Source organism: Stenella coeruleoalba, assembly GCF_951394435.1.
Source record: "Stenella coeruleoalba genome assembly, chromosome: 13".
NCBI lineage: Eukaryota > Metazoa > Chordata > Mammalia > Artiodactyla > Delphinidae > Stenella > Stenella coeruleoalba.
Genome location: NC_137159.1, coordinates 26,334,529 through 26,355,521, shown reverse-complemented (window position 1 = coordinate 26,355,521; position 20,993 = coordinate 26,334,529). Strand labels below are relative to the sequence as shown.

At 45.3% G+C, this 20,993-nt stretch overlaps 1 protein-coding gene across 4 annotated transcripts in view; it reads left to right on the top strand.

The window, feature by feature from the left end:
• TET3 (tet methylcytosine dioxygenase 3) overlaps positions 1–20,993 on the top strand; it is a 113,365-nt gene that overhangs the window by 47,722 nt on the left and 44,650 nt on the right. For 3 of the 4 annotated variants that reach the window (XM_079940302.1, XM_079940300.1, XM_079940301.1), the window contains one exon: positions 5,250–7,371. In XM_079940302.1, the coding sequence (XP_079796428.1) occupies positions 5,250–7,371 (2,122 nt within the window). The remainder of the gene's footprint in view (positions 1–5,249; positions 7,372–20,993) is intronic. The other variant, XM_079940303.1, reaches the window with a different exon arrangement.

Sequence of the window (20,993 nt, the reverse complement as noted above, 5' to 3'; positions counted from 1 at the left end):
CCTGTCCTGTTCCGGTCAGTTCCTATCTGTGTGTGTCCAACTGCAAATGGGTTGGGACCTGTTAGTAGACTGTGAAATCAACTTAAATTGTTGCAACCTGCAAGAAAGAGGGAGGGAGGGGTTTGTGTATCTAGTAAGGGGAAATACTATTTTACAAACTTGTCATATATATAAGGATATAATGGATCACAGTGTAAAATGTATTTCTTACTGTGGTTTGTAGTAAAAAAAGTTTGAAGAAACCTTGAGTAATAAGACCTTTTGAAGCTGTCAGATCACATCATATTGCGTATACCATCAATAAGTCGTTTTTTTTTTTTTAAATTTCTGGCTGTGTTGGGTCTTTGTTGCTACACGTGGGCTTTTTCTAGTTGCCGTGAGCAGGGGCTACTCTTTGTTGCTGCGCGCAGACTTCTCATTGTGGTGGCTTCTCGTTGCAGAGCACGGGCTCTAGGCACGCAGGCTTCAGTAGCTGTGGCACGCGGACTCCAGAGCACAGGCTCAGCAGTTGTGGTGCACGGGGCTTAGTTGCTCCGCGGCATGTGGGATCTTCCCGGACCAGGGCTCGAACCCGTGTCCCCTGCCTTGGCAGGCAGATTCTTAACCACCGTGCCACCAGGGAAGTCCCCCATCAGTAAGTCTTTTATCCCTCCTGATTTCTAAGACATTTTCATGTGCACTGCTGCCATTGTTATGTGCTTCTTCCATCTTTAATTTGCACAGATGTGGCTTAGGACCCTATTTACCCTGTTAGATCTTTTTCTCTCCTGCCTCTTGACCTTTTGGCACCTGGTCCTTTCACTTAACGTAGTTTTATCCCTCCTGTTTTCAACATCTCTCTATTTAATAAGTGTGCCTTCACTATCATTATTAATAAATCTGTTGAACAGGACAGTTCCGAGGACAGAGCCCTGTGGCAGGCCACTACAGACCCCCCCCCCGCCCCGCAGTCGATACACCACTCTTACTCTGAGCGGGGCATGGCCATTCAGCCATTGGTGAGCCAGCCCATTCAGCCTGTCATTTTCCATAGCTGTCCCTCAAAGGGGTCACAGCCAGCCTTGTGGAACTTCAGTGTCTGCAACCTGATTCGCAAACCCAGGGCCTTGGCAAGGAATACAAATGAATGAAGTGATAATTAATTCAGGCAATTAATAAATAATCCCTGACTCCTGGCCTGGGTTTCAAGAAGGCAGTGCAAATGATGTGGAGGGGGGTGAGCTGGAGCAGTAGTCAGTGCTCAGTTGTAGACGAGGTTGCCGGGCAGGAGTGTGGACCTTCAAGAAAATCTGGGTTTCATGTGAAATTTGATTTTTTTTTTTAACATTGGCAAAACAAACATAAAAGCCAAACAAAACAGATTTGTTTTATGGCAGATTTGACCTGCAGCCCTTGAGTTTGTGACATCCTTACCTCCTGGTCCCGTGACCACACAACACAAAGCACTAAGATTAGTTGCGTGTTGATGGGTTGATGGCCTTCATTGAACCTGACTCCTTGAGGTCCCTTTGGTTACCCACTCAGGGCTCTCACACGGACTGAACTCACCCAGTGTTCCGAAAGTTGGGGGTGATACTTGCTCTTTTCTCACCTGTTGTTGGCACCTTCTCCTGACGGCAAGTTTCTTCCAGGATCACTGGCAGGTGTGAGGAATGTGTCAGTGGGATACCTTGGCTGGGAAAACTGGAATTTAGAGTTTCTTAAAGTCTCCCACCCAGCTTGGTTTCACTTTCCTCTTATCTGTATCTACTCTTCCTTTTCTTTTCTCTTTGGTCTGAAGAGCATTTTCCTTCCCAGGGGATTCACAGGCACAAGAGCGGGCCTAGCCCTTCCTTGTTCTTCTTACTCACACACCAAAAATAACTTTTAAAAATCCTTTTAGGGCTTCCCTGGTGGTGCAGTGGTTGAGAGTCCGCCTGCCGATTCAGGGGACACGGGTTCGTGCCCCGGTCCGGGAAGATCCCACGTGCCGCGGAGCGGCTGGGCCCGTGAGCCATGGCCGCTGAGCCTGCGCGTCCAGAGCCTGTGCTCCGTAACGGGAGAGGCCGCAACAGTGAGAGGCCCGCGTACCGCAGGAAAAAAAAAAAAATCCTTTTAGTTGTCTTGACCATTTGGGGAAGCCTCAGCTCATGCAGCATTAGTCTTCCTGACACTGTCTTTGTAAATCCATGCTACTCTCTCATGTTTCTTCTTGTTTATGCCTGCTTCTTTTGTCTTTTATACATAAACATGTAAACATGTAAAATTTGATCACTTCAGATTTTGTAGCCTTTGCAGCCACATTAGTTTAGGTTTCGAAGAAGGAAGGAAGGGAGAACTGGGTGATCAGCCACATTCCTGGAGGAAAGGTGTTTGTTCCTAGTTTCTAGTTCTGAAAGATAGTAGTCTTCCACCAACGTCAGGGAGAGGCTGGCGTATTCCATGGCCTGTGGGGCAGACGGATGGTGGACTGGGCGGGAGGCACAGAAGTCATTACGATTGGGCTCTTGTGCTGAAGGAACTACCATCTGGTGGGGGGAGGCAGCTGCTTGGCAGGTGATAAGTGCTAATAGAGGCACGTTTAAGGTGCTGTGGGAGCCTAGGGGAAGGAGCATCGGTCAATCTGCGAACCAGGTCAGAGAGGAGGTGACATTGAGCTGATGCTTGAGGGGATAAGCCAAAGAGACCTCACAGAAGCTGGGAAGGGCATTCCAGGCAATGAGAACTGCGTGTGCAAAGCTCAGAAAAGCATGTTGGAAAAGCATGAGGGTCCTTAGTGGCCAGAATTGCAGTGATGAGAATGAGATGGGAACCACAGGCTGGGGCCTCTGCTCATCTCCCAGAGGCCTGTCCCAAATCCCAGCTCCCCGCTACCGCTTTGGAGCCCATGATGGCCACGTTTGACAATCTGGGGACTAGTATCATTTAACCATCTGTTTAATATACTGTATGTTCTACCTGAGGGACTAATTTCTTTTTTACAGGTCTTTTTAAAAAATTTATTTGTTTTGTTTATTTATTTTTGGCTGCATTGGGTCTTTGTTGCTGCACGCGGGCTTTCTCTAGTTGTGGCCAGCGGGGGCTACTCTTAGTTGCGGTGCACGGGCTTCTCATCGCAGTGGCTTCTCTTGTTGCGGAGCATGGGCTCTAGGTGCGCGGGCTTCAGTAGTTGTGGCTCGCAGGCTCTAGAGCGCAGGCTCAGTAGTTGTGGGCTTAGTTGCTCCGCTGCATGTGGGATCTTTCCGGACCAGGGATCGAACCCACGTCTGCTGCATTGGCAGGCGTATTCTTAACCACTGCGCCACCAGGGAAGTCCCCTAATTTCTCTTTTAACTTTTTATTTTGATAGAATTTAAAAACTTATAGAAAAGGTTAAAGAAGAGTACCTGGGACTCCTGTATACCCAAAATTGTTTACATTTTGCCGTATTTGCTTTACCATTTTCTCTATGTGAATATATTTTTATATATGCATATACTTTTTTCCTGAACCATTTGAGATTAAGTTGGAGATACCCTTTATCCTTAAATGCTTCAGTGTATGTGTTCTAAGGACAAGGACATTCTTTTACATAACCATAGTATAGTCATCCATGTCCAGAACACAGAGATTGATGTGATATGATCTTATCCACATCCATATTCAAATTTCATCCATTGTCCCAATGATGTACTTTATAGCTATTTCCCCCCACTCCAAGATCTAACCCATGAGCATGCATTTTGCTGTCTCTTTAGTCTCGTGTCAGCTGGGAGAGATGTTTGTTTTTCTTGTCTTTGAAATTTTTGGAAAGAACAATCCAGGTGTTTTCTAGCATACCCTTTAGTTTCAGTTTATCTGACATTTCCTATGATTAGATTTAAGGTTATATGTTCTGGCTGCACGTCTGTGTGAGTGATGTTATATTCTCCTTCTCAATGTTATCATATCAAGAGACACATGATGTTGGTTTTTTCCCAATATTGGTGATGATGATAACTTTGATCATTTGGTAAAGGTGGTGTCAGCCAGATTTATTTCTCCACTATAAAGTTGCTGTTGTATTTAAGTTATTTTTGAAGAGATGTCTTTCGTGTTGTTTTTTTGGGTTTTTTTTTGCGGTACGCGGGCCTCTCACTGTTGTGGCCTCTCCCGTTGCGAAGCACAGGCTCCAGATGCGCAGGCCCAGCGGCCATGGCTCACGGGCCCAGCCGCTCCGCGGCATGTGGGATCTTCCCGGACCAGGGCACGAACCCGTGTCCCCTGCATCAGCAGGCGGACTCTCAACCACTGCGCCACCAGGGAAGCCCTGAAGAGATGTTTTGAGGCCATGTATATATCCTGTGCTTCATCAAGCTTTCACCTGCTATTCGTAGCATCCATGATGAGTTTCTAAATCCTTCTATGTCCTGTATTTTTCATTGGCATTCTACTGTAAGGAAGGTCTTTCCTTTCCGGTGGGATGAATTCTTGCAAACTCAGATCTGCCTCGTATTACCTTTTAACTTGCTGGACTGGACTCTGGGCCCACTTCCTCTTGTGCTCTCCCCCTTCAGTGTGCTTTGGGTGGACATTAGATGAATAATGGTGGTTCCTGGGAAGCTTGGCTCTTCTTCCAAGCAGCACCTCACTTGTCATTGGCGTGACTGGCTTGGCGTGGGGCTAAACACACACTGTATTGGATGATCAGAGTTTCCTCAGGCCTAGGGCTGGGTGGGAATGTTGTCTTGTCAGCTCTCTGAGCTTAAGCGAGGACAGTAATGGGCAGAGAAAAGAACTGTGGGTTCCTTCCCCTGAGAAGCCATGACTGATTCCTTGTCCAGGCTGAATTCGTTAGTCCAAGCTGCTCCTTCCCTGCCCGTTCACACACAGCCTTCGCACTTCTGGTGCATTGTTACACGGATGCTTAGTTAGCTTTCTTTTCCTCCTGACAAAAAACAAAGGTTCTGGTGTCACTTTGGTCATTGTGAGTTAAAGCCCTCTTTGTGTGTCCTCAACAAATGCCTGGTTTCAGGGGAGTTTCATCGGTGTGGCTCAAAAAGGGTCTGAGCAACATTCAGAATTCTGCGTTAGGAGCTCTTAAAGACCTGCTCTCTGTTTCTGCAGTGCAGCCAGCTGAGCCATGAGGTGCGAGAAGATGAGCTGAGGTTCAAGCTCTATCAGAGACAGGGAGGGTTTGCAAGGAAAGCAGGGTTAGTTGTGCCTCTGAGTGGTGTGGTGCAGGACAGTGCTTTTCAAATACTGTGGCTCATCTTTTCCCCTTTTGTTCCTCCTCCTCTCTCTCTCTTCAGACAGGCTCAGAGCTCAGCCCAGTTGATGGACCTGTTCCAGGTCAGATGGACTCAGGGCCAGTGTACGATGGGGACTCACGGCAGCTAAGCGCCTCAGGGGCGCCAGTCAATGGTGCTAGAGAACCTGCTGGACCCAGTTTGCTGGGCACTGGGGGTCCTTGGCGAGCAGAGCAGAAGCCCGACTGGGACGTGACCCCAGGACCAGCTCATACTGCTCGCCTGGAAGATGCCCACGATCTGGTGGCCTTTTCGGCTGTGGCCGAAGCTGTGTCCTCTTATGGAGCCCTTAGCACCCGGCTCTATGAAACCTTCAACCGTGAGATGAGTCGCGAAGCTGGGAACAACAGCAGGGGACCCCGGTCAGGGCCCGAGAGCTGCTCTGCTGGCAGCGAAGACCTTGACACGCTGCAGACGGCCCTGGCCCTCGCTCGGCATGGCATGAAACCACCCAACTGCAACTGCGATGGCCCAGAATGCCCTGACTACCTCGAGTGGCTGGAGGGGAAGATCAAGTCTGTGGTTGTGGAGGGAGGGGAGGAACGGCCCAGGCTCCCAGGGACTCTGCCTTCTGGTGAGGCTGGTCTTCTGGTGCCAATCACCAGGCCACTCCTCAGCTCTGAGGTCCCTCATATACCTCCTCCTCCGGAGGGCCTGCCCCTGTCCCAGAGTGCCCTGAGTATCGCCAAGGAAAAAAACATCAGCCTGCAGACCGCCATTGCCATTGAGGCCCTCACACAACTCTCCTCTGCCCTCCCCCAACCTTCTCATGCCACCTCCCAGGCTTCTTGCCCGCTTCCTGAGGCCTTGTCCCCTCCTGCCCCTTTCAGATCTCCCCAGTCCTACCTCCGGGCTCCGTCATGGCCTGTGGTCCCTCCTGAAGAGCACCCATCCTTTGCTCCTGATAGCCCTGCCTTCCCTACAGCAACTCCTAGAACAGAGTTTCCTGAAGCCTGGGGCACTGACACCCCACCAGCAACTCCCCGGAGCTCTTGGCCCATGCCCCGCCCAAGCCCTGATCCCATGGCTGAACTGGAGCAGTTGTTGGGCAGCGCCAGTGATTACATCCAGTCAGTATTCAAGCGGCCCGAGGCCCTGCCCAACAAGCCCAAGGTCAAGGTCGAGGTCCCCTCTTCCTCCCCATCCCCCATTCTCCAAAGGGAGGCCCCCACACCGTCCTCAGAGCCCGATTCCCACCAGAAGGCCCAGACGGCCCTGCAGCAGCACCTCCACCATAAGCGCAGTCTTTTCCTGGAACAGGCCCACGATGCCTCCCTCCCCCCTCCCTCAGAGCCTCCTCCCGGCTGGTGGGCACCACCCAGCTCACCTGCCTCACAGCCATCCGACAGACCACCCAAGGAGAAGAAAAGGAAGCCCCTGGCACCAGCTGGAGGTCTCGTGGGAACAGACAAAGCTGGCCCTGGGATCAAGCCCAGTGTCCGGAAGTCCATTCACATCAAGAAGTCCAGGCCACGGGAAGCACAGCCCCTCTTCCCACCTCTGCGGCAAATCATCCTGGAAGGGCTGAGGTCCCCAGCCTCTGAGGACGTGCAGGCACATCCACCTGCCCCCGTTCCTGCCTCACAGGGCTCTGCTGTCCCCCTGCCCCCAGAACCTTCTCTTGCGCTATTTGCACCTAGTCCCTCCGGGGACAGCCTGCTGGCCCCTACTCAGGAAATGAGGTCTCCCAGCCCCATGGCAACCCTGCAGCCAGGCTCCGCTGGCCCTCTTCCCCCTGCCGATGACAAGCTGGAAGAGCTCATCCGGCAGTTTGAGGCTGAATTTGGGGATAACTTTGGGCTTCCTGGCCCCCAGTCTGTGCCCATTCAGGACCCCGAGAACCAGCCAACCTGTCTCCCAGCCCCTGAGAGCCCTTTTGCTACCCGCTCTCCCAAGCAAATCAAGATCGAATCTTCAGGGGCTGTGACTGTGCTCTCAACCACCTGCTTCCATTCAGAGGAGGGAGGCCAGGAGGCCACACCCACCAAGGCCGAGAACCCACTCACACCCACCCTCAGTGGCTTCCTGGAGTCACCTCTTAAGTACCTGGACACACCCACCAAGAGTCTGCTGGACACACCTGCCAAGAGAGCCCAGGCCGAGTTCCCCACCTGTGATTGCGTAGGTAAGTCCTCCTGGGTGTCAGGGAAGGGCAAGGGGATGTGACCTGGCAGGCTTGGATTTCTAGGCACTGTTTTTTATCTGGAAAACATTCACTGTGGGCCAGACACCGCACCGGGGCCTATGGGCACAGAATTGAGCTCCAGGCTAGTGGAGAAGACATTGAAGGAAACTGATGGTGATGCCGTGTGGTGTATTGTGTGTCGGTGGAGGTGCTTTGTCATACAGATTGAGGTGAAGGCATCGTGGAAGCCTTCCCGTGGGAGGTGGTGCTTGTGCTGAGACCGGTGGGGCTGTCGGGTAGAAAGAAGACATACTGAGAAGAGGGAATAGCTTGGGCAACGGCTCGGTGGCTGTGACAGGGTCGTGCTAATTTAGAGGGCTTATGCTCTGGGGGAGCAAAAGGGGAGGCGTCTGTGTGGAGATGAGCAAAAGGTGGCTAGAGCGGCAGGCAGGGGCCAGATCTTGCGGGGCCCAGCGAGCCACAGTCGGGAGTTTGACTTGATCTCTGGTAATACATCGTGAGCTCCTGAGGGTTTTAAAGCAAGTGATGACCAGTCATCACCTTGTGCTTCTGAAAGACTATTCCGGCTTGTGGTGGGGAGGAAAGGTTGGCGGGGGAGCCTGTAAGAAAGGTATTGTTGTGAGCCAGGCAAGAAATAACAAGGGCCTGTACTGAAAGAGTAGGTGGGCAGAGGCTGCAGAGTGAGTGGCCTCTGAGGAGGGGGGCTATGGGGATGCAGACCGCTCAGGTCTCTGCCTTGGTGGTGGGGGGCACTGAGAACACGCGTGTGGAGAAGTGGCGAGTTCTGTTCGGACCAACTGAGTTTGAAGGGGCTGAGAGATTGGAGGTCGGGCTCTGAGTTAACGGGTTTGGATGTAGTTAGCATTCAGGTGATGGTTGAAGCCATGGTGTGGGTAAGAGCACTGAGGAATTGGGTCTGTTTCTGAGCCTTGTCTTCCGGAATAGAAGTAGGGCCCCGGGCCTCTGAGGACTGTTCCTGGGGATGTCAGCTCTCTCCAGGGAGGTTGTGGATGCCTCAGGAAACTCCAGGTCCACTCTAAGCTGTGGTCCTCTGCTACTTACCAAGCATTCCATAAAAGATGTGTGTGTTGCAGATGTTGGCAAAACACACGATGCTGATGCTGAGCATGTTGAATTCTTGAGATTTTATGACACACAAATAGGTCTTATGAAAAGCCTGTCTTCTCTGCTTGTTTAAATACACTAATATCCGGTCAATTGTGTGATTTGTTGGGATGTTGTACCCCAGTCAGTAAGGAGAAGCTGGGCTGTCCTGTCCGCTCCAGCTACCCCAGAATCCTGGGGTACAAGACAGTGGGGCCAGTGACAAAGAATCACTTGGGGAACAAGGAAAAGTTGGCCCCAGTGCTTCTCTCTGGGGGGGAACAGATGCGCAGCATCCTGCCAAAGGCTCACAGACGTGCTCTGAGATTGTGGTTTCCACCGAGGGCTGACCCTCTTCGTTACCGAGTTTAATAATGATGTGACTTTGAATGCCCCTAATTTCCCACCATTTGGGAGGGACTTGTTCTGATCATAGGAATTGGGGCCCCACTTTCTCTCTTTGTGTTTTTATGTGTCTGGCCTATCTTCCTGTGTTTAGGGCCTCATTTGCTCTTTCTCCCCCTCCGGGGTAGGAAATATTCTTTTATAGGGCTGAGGACATAGTTGATGCATAATAAATATTTTAATTGTGGAATTCAATTATATAGATATTATGTTTGGTCAAGCTAGTTTTTTTATTTAATTTGAATTTTAATCCCATCACTTCCTCATGCCTAAAATGAAAGTGCTAATAGTACCCTTTCACCAGGGTTCATCTGAGGATTAAATTAGTTAATATGTATACAGCCCTTAGGACTGTGACTGGCATGTAGGAAGAACTGTAAGTGTGCTTAGCTGTTACCAAGCCTATCAAGTGCAAAAAAGCAAGAGAAAGGTGTAAAAACATATGTATTATGAAGGGAGAAAAGTGTTGGCTGTTACTTTATTCATCAGTCATTTATTGTTTACCTAGCCCAGTCCTAGTGACCAATAAGATAAAAATTAAGAGAAACGGTTCATCTTTGAAGGACTTTGTGGTTTGCTTGAAGAGACAACACAAACAATGAAATATCCAGTCGCCCAATCAGCGGGTATCTGCCAGGTGTCTGTGCTGTCATACGGAAGTGGTTGAACTGTCAGAGTGCTCTGAAATACCAGGCTTGGCTGTCATCCTGGAGGGTAATGCTTTACTTAGGAAACTATTCAGAGCTGGGTTTTGAAAACTGTAATGAACACAGATGGGGAGAGGTGAGTAGGTAGCCACTCCAGACTGAGGAATTTATGAGCACCGTCTAGGAGCAGACATGAGCAAGCTCGCATGAGGTAAGGCCACTAGCACACAGTGGACCCAAACCCTCAGTGTTCTCCTGAATTCCTTAGGCCAGAGGAGCCCCCTAGCAGAGGGGACAAGTCTCAGCTAGTGAGCAAAAAGCACAGGCAGTAGACTGTCAGCATCAGAGAAACCCAGTGTGGCCATGCTGGCAACCTGTTGCCTTGGCAGGCAGGTGGATGGCGGGAACAGTGGGCAAGAGGTAAGGTGAGCCACCACCACCAATCATCTGTTGCTCCCATTTGTATTTTATTTATATGTAATACAGATAAAATATTTGTATGCTATCTAATGTAAACAAAGAATTAGAAGCAAACCCCCCTTGTGTTGTTAAATGTTAAATTATGGGAAAACACTGAAGTGAAAACAGCAGACACAAAGAGTAGTTAAATGATCAGCTCACCTAGGTTAAAAAAAATAGAGAAAAGACTAGAAGGCAATATACCACCAGTGGTTGTATCACTGTTCAGACTGTGGGTGACTTTTCCCTCATTACGTTTTCTGAATTTTCTCTAATGACATATGTATTTTATAATCAAGAAATATTTTTGAAAGTACCTCCTCCTAGAAGTAGCACAGAAGAGTGAAGAGTGATAATCTTGTGGCAGACCACTTAGGAAGCTACTGAGAATAGCAATAACCACCACAACAATAGTAATAGAATATGAAACACTTGCCCTATTCCAGGCACTGTACCAAGTGCTTTGTAGTCACTACCTCATTTAATCCTCTATAACATCTATATGAGGCGAGTACTGTCAGTAGTTCCATTTGAGTGATGAAGAAAGCAAAATTAGATTCAGTGATTTACCCAAGTCATAGAGCTAGCGGATGGTAGAAGTGAGATTTGAACCTAGGCAGCTGGACCACCATGTCATACTGTGATTAAAGTTGTTTAGCTGAGAAATGAGTCCTTCTAAAACAGTGGTATTAGGCATGAAGAGGGCCAAAGAAGAAAGCATTCACTTGGAAACAGTTTCTGGAGGTGTTGAGGTTGTATTAGGGAAAGCCTCCACGTCTGGACAGGTGCTTTCATCAACTGGTTTGATGAACTTGTCTTTGCGAACTCAGGCTCGGGCGGGACAAGGGTTAGGAACGAAGCTTGTTCACTCTGGGATTAATGTTAGCTAGGAACCATCTCATATTCCAGAAACTCAGCCCCTCAACAGTGGTAGATAGAAAGGTGCAGATTGTAGGTCACTATAATGAAGAATTTTCCATAGAAGCGACAGTGAAATTTGGAGATGCCATTAAGCGCTCATAACAGGCAATTTAAGTATGGAAACAACTTTATAAAAACATGGAAAGGTCTTATAGCAAAAGAAACCTAATATTCAAGCTCCATGGTGATTTTTGACAAATAAGCAATTTTGGCCAATGTGGGCATCACCAGGTAACCAAAAACTGCCAAACACCAAGAGCATTGTCTTACACTTGTATGAAGATTACAGGTGTTCTGAAGGTATGGATGGGATCCATATCTACTTGTTCTCTGAATCTTGAAATACTAGAATTAAAGGTACCCCTTGAGGCTTCAAAGAAATAAATTTAAAAGACATGAAAGGAAATGCTGTACTCCAAAAGGTAGTATGATAGGTACAGGCTTGAGAAAACAGCACAAGTTGAAGTTCTGCATTGAATTATTGGGAGAAGAGAGTATTGGCGCATTCCTAATATGTAGGGGCACACATTGGAGATTCCCCTAACCACCACTTAGCCTTCCTGTAACACTTCTGTCAGAGGCAGGATGATGAACTGCAATGCCTGTTGGCTATGCCCTTTATGTACTTTATCTATTCTCAGAAATGGGGACATTCACAGGGAGAGCCAGCTTAGGACAGGGAATGAGTCCAGATGATGTTTTAGTGGGAAGAGCATCCTTTGAGATCATCTGCTCATCATTTTATAGATAAGGAAACAGGTTTGTGTTAACTTTCAAGTCTTGTCCTGATGTCTCTGAGGAGCAGTCCACAGGTAGCTGGAGACATTTAACCATAGCAAAAGCAATAAACTGAGACATAGATCTTAGAGGTTGTTTTCATAGGAATGCTGTATTTTTATCCAGTTGCTCATCCTGCCCTAAAGAAGTAGCCAAAGGTGAATACAAGAAAAACATCTCCTTTGCCTGCCTGAAGCATGGTAAAAGTTTGGGTGAGGGAGGGATGTTGCCCAGAAGACGTGGCTGATAGCAGCACCCACTGGGTGACTTCAGTATGAGCCACAGTTCTGAACAGGGGGACACAGAGACTGACCTCTGTTTACAGTAAAGTCTGTTTCCTGTAGTTTTTATGAGAATGTATTTTCCTCCTTTGTATGCAGTTTGAGATGAATAGGAACTTCGTGTCTTTAAAATATTGTTTTGGCAATAGAGTATTTGTATACCAGTATAAAGTGGGGAATAAGACTGTGGGTAGGAGGGTATCAGAAAGAACTTCCTGGATGAAGCGATGTCTTATGTGAGTTTTAAAGGATAAGCAGAAGTTTAATAGATTAATAGGGAGAAAGTAGAGTGTTCTAGGCAAAGGGACATGAAGATTATAGAGATGAAAAATACACGAAAAACCACATGAAGACGTGTAGGCGAGAAAACATGGAGAAATACAAGTAGTTCTGGTATGACTGGTGTGTTAGATGAAAGATTGGGAGTGGCTGGAGAGGAGAGTTTCAGGGCATGAGAGGATGATACCAAAGGCAGAGAGTTTGCAAGCACAGGCAAGAAATTATGTGTGCCTGAAGTAAGAATGACATTGAGTAGGAGGAAGGAGAGGAGGAGTGGATAAAAGAAAGAATGAGAGAAAGAACTAACTGGTTCAGTGACCTGTTGAATGGAGGAGTAAAGGAGAAGCAGTCACAGATGACTCCTGAGGTTCCAGGTTGGATGACTGGGTAGATGGTGGCGCCATTCACCAAGATTTGAAATACTGGCGGGGAAGCAGGTTTGGGTGTATGACTTTGACATGTCTGGGGGACCAGCAGGTGTGCATCCAGTTGGATCTGCGAATCGGAGGTTCTTCAGCAAACTGATGGTAATTGAAGTCTCAGTTATAGGCAGTTCACCAGGCTGACTATGTAGATCAAGAATGGAGGGTACTGGGACTTCCCTGGTGGCGCAGTGGATGGTACTCCAATGCAAGGGGCCCAGGTTCGATCCCTGGTCAGGGAACTAGATCCCACACCCATGCTGCAACTAGGAGTTCGCATGCCGCAACTAAGGAGCCTGCCTGCAGCAACTAAGACCCGGTGCCACCAAATAAATAAATATTAAAAAAAAAAAAGAATGGAGGATACTGTCTTTTAGGGTAGAGAATCTCAAACAGGAGGCCATGAGGGAAGTATGGAAGAGATGTGGGAAGAAACTGAGGAGAGGATAGGTTAGAACAAAGAGATAGTTTGGGAGAGCCAACAACATCACTACTGAAGAAGGGTCAATATTTAAGGTCTCATGTGATTTGTTATTATATGCATACTAGTCTTTTCAGTTAAATCCCAGGTTCCTTAAGAACAGGGACTCAGTGTTGTATTTCTAAAATATCTAAACTGGTGCCGATCATATGGTGGTGCTCTACATATTTTTTGGTCAACTGGTCAGCCTTATTCTACCTCCATATTAAATTCTACAAAGACGTCAGATAGGTTTGGGCATGATCTCCTTACCTTTAATCTTTGTCATCAGTGAGTGTGCCCATTGTTTTTTTTTTATTATTTTAATTAACTTATTTATTTATTTATTTTTGGCTGCGTTGGGACTTCGTTGCTGCTTGCGGGCTTTCTCTAGTTGCGGCGAGTGGGGGCCACTCTTCATTGCGGTGGACAGGCTTCTCATTGTGGTGGTTTCTCTTGTTGCAGAGCACAGGCTCTAGGCATGCGGGCTTCAGTAATTGTGCGTGGGTTCAGTAGTTGTGGTGCGCAGGCTCAGTACTTGTGGCTCACGGGCTCTAGAGCACAGGCTCAGTAGTTGTGGCTCACGGGCTTAGGTGCTCAGCGGCATGTGGGATCTTCCTGGACCAGGGCTCGAACCTGTGTCCCCTGCATTGGCAGGCGGATTCTTCACCACTGTGCCACCAGGGAAGCCCGAGTGTGCCCATTGTTATGAAAGTCTTTCTGCTACCAGCAGACCCAGCATGCTGCCCATGAACTCACAGGCAGATGACCTGAGATTTTAGTTTTAAAAAAGTTCACCTGGCACACCTGATCCAGGGTGGGGCCCAACCATCTGCCTGCCCACGGTGTGGATTTGTGATTGCCAGGAGGCAAAGTTCTAGCCGTCAGTTATTGACTTTCATGCAAGTGGAATTAGTTATATAAACTTAAGGTGTTTGGCTTTACGTCCACTAAAATTACATCAGGAAACTGGAGCATTATATAGGAAAAAGAAGGTGGGTACAGTAAAACCTTTTGTGTGATTTTGACACCTATGCATTAACTGTACACCAGTTATCAACCGTCTCTTTTTATCAATGTCATAAAGAAAAGAAATGCCTCAGCCTATACCTATACCTGGCTGTGAGGTTCCCCACTGGGAAAGTGTGGGTGCCCTAGTCTCTGTGTAGAGAGGTGGTAGAGAAGGTGGAAGGTTCATTTAGAAATTAAGGACCCCTCTTTCTGCTAGGTAGTAATGAGTAGTTTCTTGTGTTTAATATCTCTTGCTGATAGCACAAAGGATACATTTCATTCTCTCCCCAGCCTAGTGCAAAAGTGGAACAGATCATATTTTTCTATTTTGAGTATAAAATTAAGTGCACAGGGAAAAAAAAAGCACCTAGAGCCACATAACCAGCATTTCCTCAAAAATTGGATCTTGTTCTCCTGAGCTCTACCCCAGAGCTTTCTACTATGTATTTTAGGAAAAAAACGTCACTTCCCTCACTGCTCAAAGAGAGACGTAAAAGAGATTTTACTTTAGGAAGAGTTAAGCCATTTCCTTGCCCTGTCACTTAACCTCTATGGAAAAGGAAGAAATAGTACACTGGGGACTAAAAGGAAAAATGATGACTTAACAGTAAGATAGCAAAATACTCCTTTTCTGAAACCTGGTGAAAGGGACCAAGACAAACAAAAATGTAAGAGGAAATTTCATCAACTGAAATTTGAAAATGGCCCCAGTCTTAAACTATGAATTCCAAGTGCTGTCTGCCAACTAAAGATGAATTTGAATTGAAAACAGTGATGACATGAGGTATATACAACTCCCAGGGTTAGGAAAAACAACAGTGGAGGCTCAAAAGGACTCCCCAACTTGGAGAGGTGGGCTGGAGACCACACATCTAGCAAGCATGCACTTTGGAAAGTCTCCTTTTCCTGCTCTTCTCCAGTTTCTGATGGGGTTAAGGTCTGGGGTGAGGATGGTTGGCTGGAGAATATGAGAAGCCATCTTAGGAGCCAGCTTTGCAGCCAAGGGCCAACAGCACCAAACAAAGGCCATTGTGTAGAGGAAAATATTTGCTGAACCACCAAACAAAAATTCTGCAAACCATGGGGCTTTATTTCAACTTGATGTCTTGTCAGAGTGACCAGCCCATCCCATATGAGGAAATAAACCAAAATCTTAGCATCAGGACAGAGCACAGCCCAAGCCTCCACACACGAACGTACATACACATTGAGAGGCACTGGCTCCAAGAAACAGAGGGCATGTAGAGATGACATTTCCCAGCTGCAGCTGTCCACAGCCAGCCCCAGATCCTCATAGGCCACTGAACTTTTGAACTAATAATTGAAACCTCCACAACATCTAATTCTCTAAGCTTAATTTCTAAGGGAAGAATTTGAGTAGTATCCAGGTAAATACAGAAGAATAGGGAGATTCTACGCATTCTGCTTTTGGGCAAATGAGTCTAGACCCGTGGCTTTCAACTGAGTGCTCTTTTACCCCTCTTCACCCCAGGAGACATTTGGCAATGTCTGAGGACATTTTTGGTTATCACACCAGTGTGGTTCTACTGGCATCTAGTGGACAGAGGCCAGGGATGCTGTTAAACATTCTACAATGCACAGGACGCCCCCCCCCGGGCCCCCCCCCACACCACCCCAATAAAGAATTATCTAGTCCAAAGTGTCAATAGTGCCAAGGGGGAGAAAGCCGGGAGCTAAACTCCATTGAAAGACCAATTAACAAGCAAACAAACAAAAAATTCAACATGCAACCCATTCAGATTCTGTGGGGAAAAGTAGAGGGATTAAATAGGATATTCAAGTGAAGACTTACATTAGGAAATACAAGAAGAGTTTGAACAACTAATTTATACCTTCAAGAAAGTTGACTAAAATGTTCATTGTGAAACCAGAAATGAAAGATGAGGTCCTAGATTAAAGTGACAAGTCACAAGAGGTATGGATTAAACTGCAGAAATGTGCCACTTCACAAAGCACTTACAGTGCACTAGAAGCTGCAAAAAGCAGAATCAGAGTTACAGAAAAAGCCAATCAGTGAGGAAGAAGGACAGGCTTGAAAGACTGCTCCAAAGTAGAAGAAGAAAATAGAAATGAACATAATCAGAGTGGAGATAAGGGATACAGAAGAGAGGCAGGAGGAATCCTCCACAGATTCATTCTGTCGGGAATATTGGGAACATTTGCTGGTGTTTCCAGCAAAGATCATGAAACAAATTGAACACAGGCAAGAGTCAAAGATAAAATAGAAAATGTTTTTTAAATGAAAGAAAATGAATAAAAATTGACAAATAATCTGGATGAACTTCAAGATGAATTCCAAGGATGAAGAATTCCTTACAAATAAATTAACCAAAAATTAAGTTGGTCATACATACTTGGATTTTTAAATTTTTTTTTTATTTTTATTTTTTTTTACCATTTAAGATATACTTTTCAAAAACATTCTCTTAGGGACTTCCCTCATGGTCCAGTGGGTAAGACTCCGAGCTCCCACTGCAGGGGCCTGGGTTCAATCCCTGGTTGGGAAGCTGGATCCCGCATGCATGCCGCAACGAAGATCCCACATGCTGCTGCAGCTAAGACCTGGCGCAGCCTAAATAAATAAAAAAAAAATTTTTAATGTTTAATTTTTTAAAAGCATTCTCTTAATTGAAACACATATTGGAAGGTATATAAATTGTAAGCATACCTTGGAGATATTGTGGGTTTGGTTCCAGACCACTGCAATAAAGTGAATATCACATTAAAGCGAGTCCCATGGAATTTTTGGTTTCCCAGTGCTTGTAAAAGTTATGTTTGCACTATACTGTAGTCTGTTAGGGGTATAATAGCACTATATCTTAAAAAAAATAAAAAAGTACCTTAATTTAAATACTTTATTGCTAAAAAATGCTAACTATCATCTGAGACTTCAGCGAGTTGTAGTTTTTTTTGCAATAGTAACATCAAAGATCGCAGAGTACCATAACAAATACAATAATAATGAAAAAGTTTGAAATATTGTGAGAATTACCAAAACGTGACACAGGGACACGAAGAGAAGCAAATGCTATTGGAAAAATTGCACTGATAGACTTGCTTATCGCAGGTTTGTCAGAAACCTTCAGTTTGTAAAAAACATAGTATCTGCAAAACACAATAAAATGACGTATGCCTGTACAGTTTTACAAAAAGCATGTACTTGTGTAACCACATCTAGATCAAGAAACAGAACTTTACCATCACATCAGAAACCTCCATATGCCCCCACCCAGTTACTTACACCTGACTCCCTAAAGCCAAGTATGGCCTGCAGACCAAGTCTGGTTAACATCTGTGAGCTAAAAACAAGTTTGTTAGGTTTTTAAATTGTTTTTAAAAATCAAAAGAAGAATAGTATTTCATGACTCATGAAAATTGTATGATGTTCAGATTTCAATGTCGAAGTTTCAGTGAAACACAATCACCCTCATTTGTTTACGTACTGTCTGTGGCTGCTTTTGCTCTACATTAGCAAAGAGGAACAGTTGCCACAGACACTGCATTCCCTGCAAAGCCTTAAACGTTTGTCATCTGGCCCTTAACATAAAAAGTCTACTGACTCCTGTCCTAAGGTAAGTACTATTCTAATTTCTAACCACGCTGATCAGTTTGGGCTGTTCTTGAACTTCACATGTATGTATTTTATATTCTGGCTTCTTTTGTTCAGTGTTGTATTTGTGAGGTTCATCTGTGTTGTGTAGCAATATTTGTAGTTCATGCATTCTCATTGCTATATAGTATTCCATTTCATAATATGAATATACCACCATTTATCCATTAGATTGTTGATGGTCTTTTGGATCGTTTCCAATTTGGGGTTATTATGAAGCATGCTGCTATAAGACGTTCTTATATACATCCCTTGGTACATGTATGTACACACTTATATACTTCTATTGGGTGTATACCTAGGACTGAAATTGTATGTGTTCAGCTTTTAGTAGGTACTGCCCGTTTTCCAAAGTGGTTGTAGCCGTTTAAACTCCCACCAGCAGTACTCCACATCTAAACCAGCAAATGGTATCAAAAGACTTTCTGCCATTGTGGTAGGTATATCATCACACCTCATGTGGCTTTAATTTACCTTTCCCTGATCACTAATATATGTCCTCTTTGGTAGAGTTCAAGCCATTTTCCCATTTCTCTGTTGTGTTTCTGTCTTTTTCTTATTGATCAGTAATGTGAGTTCTTTGTTGGATATATGAATTGCAGTTCTCGGGATATTGAGATAAAATGTTTAGCTTAAGAATTCTATGCCCATTCATGTGTAAAGACCTCATAAAAACATTTCCAAATATATTAGAACTTAAATTTTCTGGAGGTGAATCAAATAGGTAACAGATCGGGGAAGCTGTACTGTGAAGGGGCTGGCAGTGAATGCTAAATGTATTATTTTTCTGAAACAAAAGGTAATGTATTTATTTATACTAGAACTTTGTTTTATATTAAATATCTCTTTTATAATGGGGGGGTGAAATATGTTCACAAGGATACCAACAAAAAGCAGGAGGTAAAGTGAGGGAAGAGGTGTGAGAAATTGTATAAGGGTGCTGACTTCTTTCTTTCCCACAGTACCATTAGCATTACTAAAAGCATACTATAGATTGGTGGGGCAGGGGGAAGTAAAAGAAAATACAAAATCTATTTAAAAAGATAGGAAAGAGGGCTTTCCCTGGTGGCGCAGTGGTTGAGAGTCCGCCTGCCGATGCAGGGGACATGGGTTCGTGCCCCAGTCCGGGAAGATCCCACATGCCGCGGAGCGGCTGGGCCCGTGAGCCATGGCCGCTGAGCCTGCGCATCCGGAGCCTGTGCTCCGCAACGGGAGAGGCCGCAACAGTGAGAGGCCCGCATACTGCAAAAAAAAAAAAGGAAAGAAAACAAGGAAACATAAACATGGAAAATATAAAATGACAGAAGACCATGTACATGTTACAGTAATAAGTATAAATAGGGTAAACTCATCTACTGGATTTGATTAATAGCACTAGACAGCACTAAGAATGTTAATAAACCTCATTTTACTATGGGAAAACAGAAGCATATATTTGTCACTGATTCAGAGCATATACTATATTCTATAGAACCTTACCCCAACCTTGCAGAGTATTGTCACCTGTCTGGCACTGTAACTAACTACAAGCCCATTGCCACGCTAAAGATATATATATAAAATGAGGATATATATATAATGATATATATCCTCATATATATGTAAATATATATACAAATTAGGAGAATTAAATTTGGGAATGTCTACTAGTTTTATAACTAAGCATATTAGGCTGTAAGTCCAGTTTCTTCCCATAGAATATCTTCTCCCCCGTACAGACATCTAATCAAGGAAAGGGAAATGCGTGTATATGTGTGTGTATATATATATATGTATAATCAGGGAAAGGGATGTAATTAAGAAAAACAAGACTTCTAAACAACTACTTGGGATGCCTTGTAAACAGCAAAAGGGAGAGAATGACTTTGGTATTGCTTGACACTTGGAGCTGTGTCTGCCCTTTGTGTGTTAGTGGCCTTCCCAGAGGAGCTTGACCATCTATTATAATTTTCAGGTTAGCTTGGTTTTGGAGCTTCATATCTTTTCCCCTAGCTGCTAGGATAGAGTTGCCAAGATTTTCTTCTGAAAATCTCCTTTCTCTGCCTTTAACTGTAATTTTGAGTTTTTCTGATTTGGGACAGAAGGTAATCACCAAAAACTACATTATATTCTAGTTCCAGTGTGACACCCTACAGTCAATCCATTACTTTGACTTTTCTCCAGACAGTAGAAACTAGAAAAGAGCCCAGAAGCTCTGGCATATTCCTGTGTTCTATTTTCCTTATAGGCTGTAGTATTCTAGCACCTGTAAAGAGATTTCAGACCACTACTTCCAACACCCATATTCTTACGTTCTCTCTCCCTACCCAAACCTTGGTCTCTTTCCCTCCCCCACTTCACATACATCCTTCTATAATCCTCTCTGTCTTATGGTTCAAAACAGTGCATATTTGGAGCAAGTAATTTTTAATCATTTAGTTGAAAAGGATGAAAACATTTAAGCATGGATAGGTTGAGGACTGTGCTAGGTACCTTACATATCATCTAATCCTCAACAAATCTAAAATATAGAAACATTACTTTCACTGCTCTAAAGCTCATAAGGGCTGTGTAACTTGGTCACAATCATACAATTTGTTTGGCAGAGCCTAGACAGCAGCTACATACTGAGTTCATATTATACACCAAATACTGCACTTGGCCCTTTATGTATTTTACACAAGAAGGTGTGAGGATTAGAGAGGCTGGGAAGATAACTCATCACAGTTGCCCAGGTCTCTGTAAAATCTGTGTTCATTCTGCTGTGACATGGTAACAATAAAAATGTGATACATGGTAACAATAAAGATGTGCTATTTTTGTTGTATGAAAGGTGCTCTGGGAGTCCAGAGGGAAAAGGAGAAGTCCAGTGGGGTTTCACAGAAAAGGTGGCATTTAAACTAGGCCTTATGACATGAGTTTTTCCAAAGAAGGAAAGAAATGAAAGCACTGTGGTCAATGAGAAAACGTGTTTCAAGACACAGGAGTATTGCATGGCTGTGTAAAAGAAGCTGTGGTAGCTGTCGCAGGATGCAAGGCTGGGCAGTGTGCAGAGATGGCTCCTCGGGGGCCTTGTGGACTGTGTTCTGGAATTTGGGTTCTGTCTTCTGTCTAGCATGGAGTCATCAGTGGGAACTGGTCTGATCAGATTTCTGTTTTGGAAGTATAACTGGTGGTATTAGGTAGGATGACCTCAGAGGGCTGAGACCAGTTAGGAGACCATGA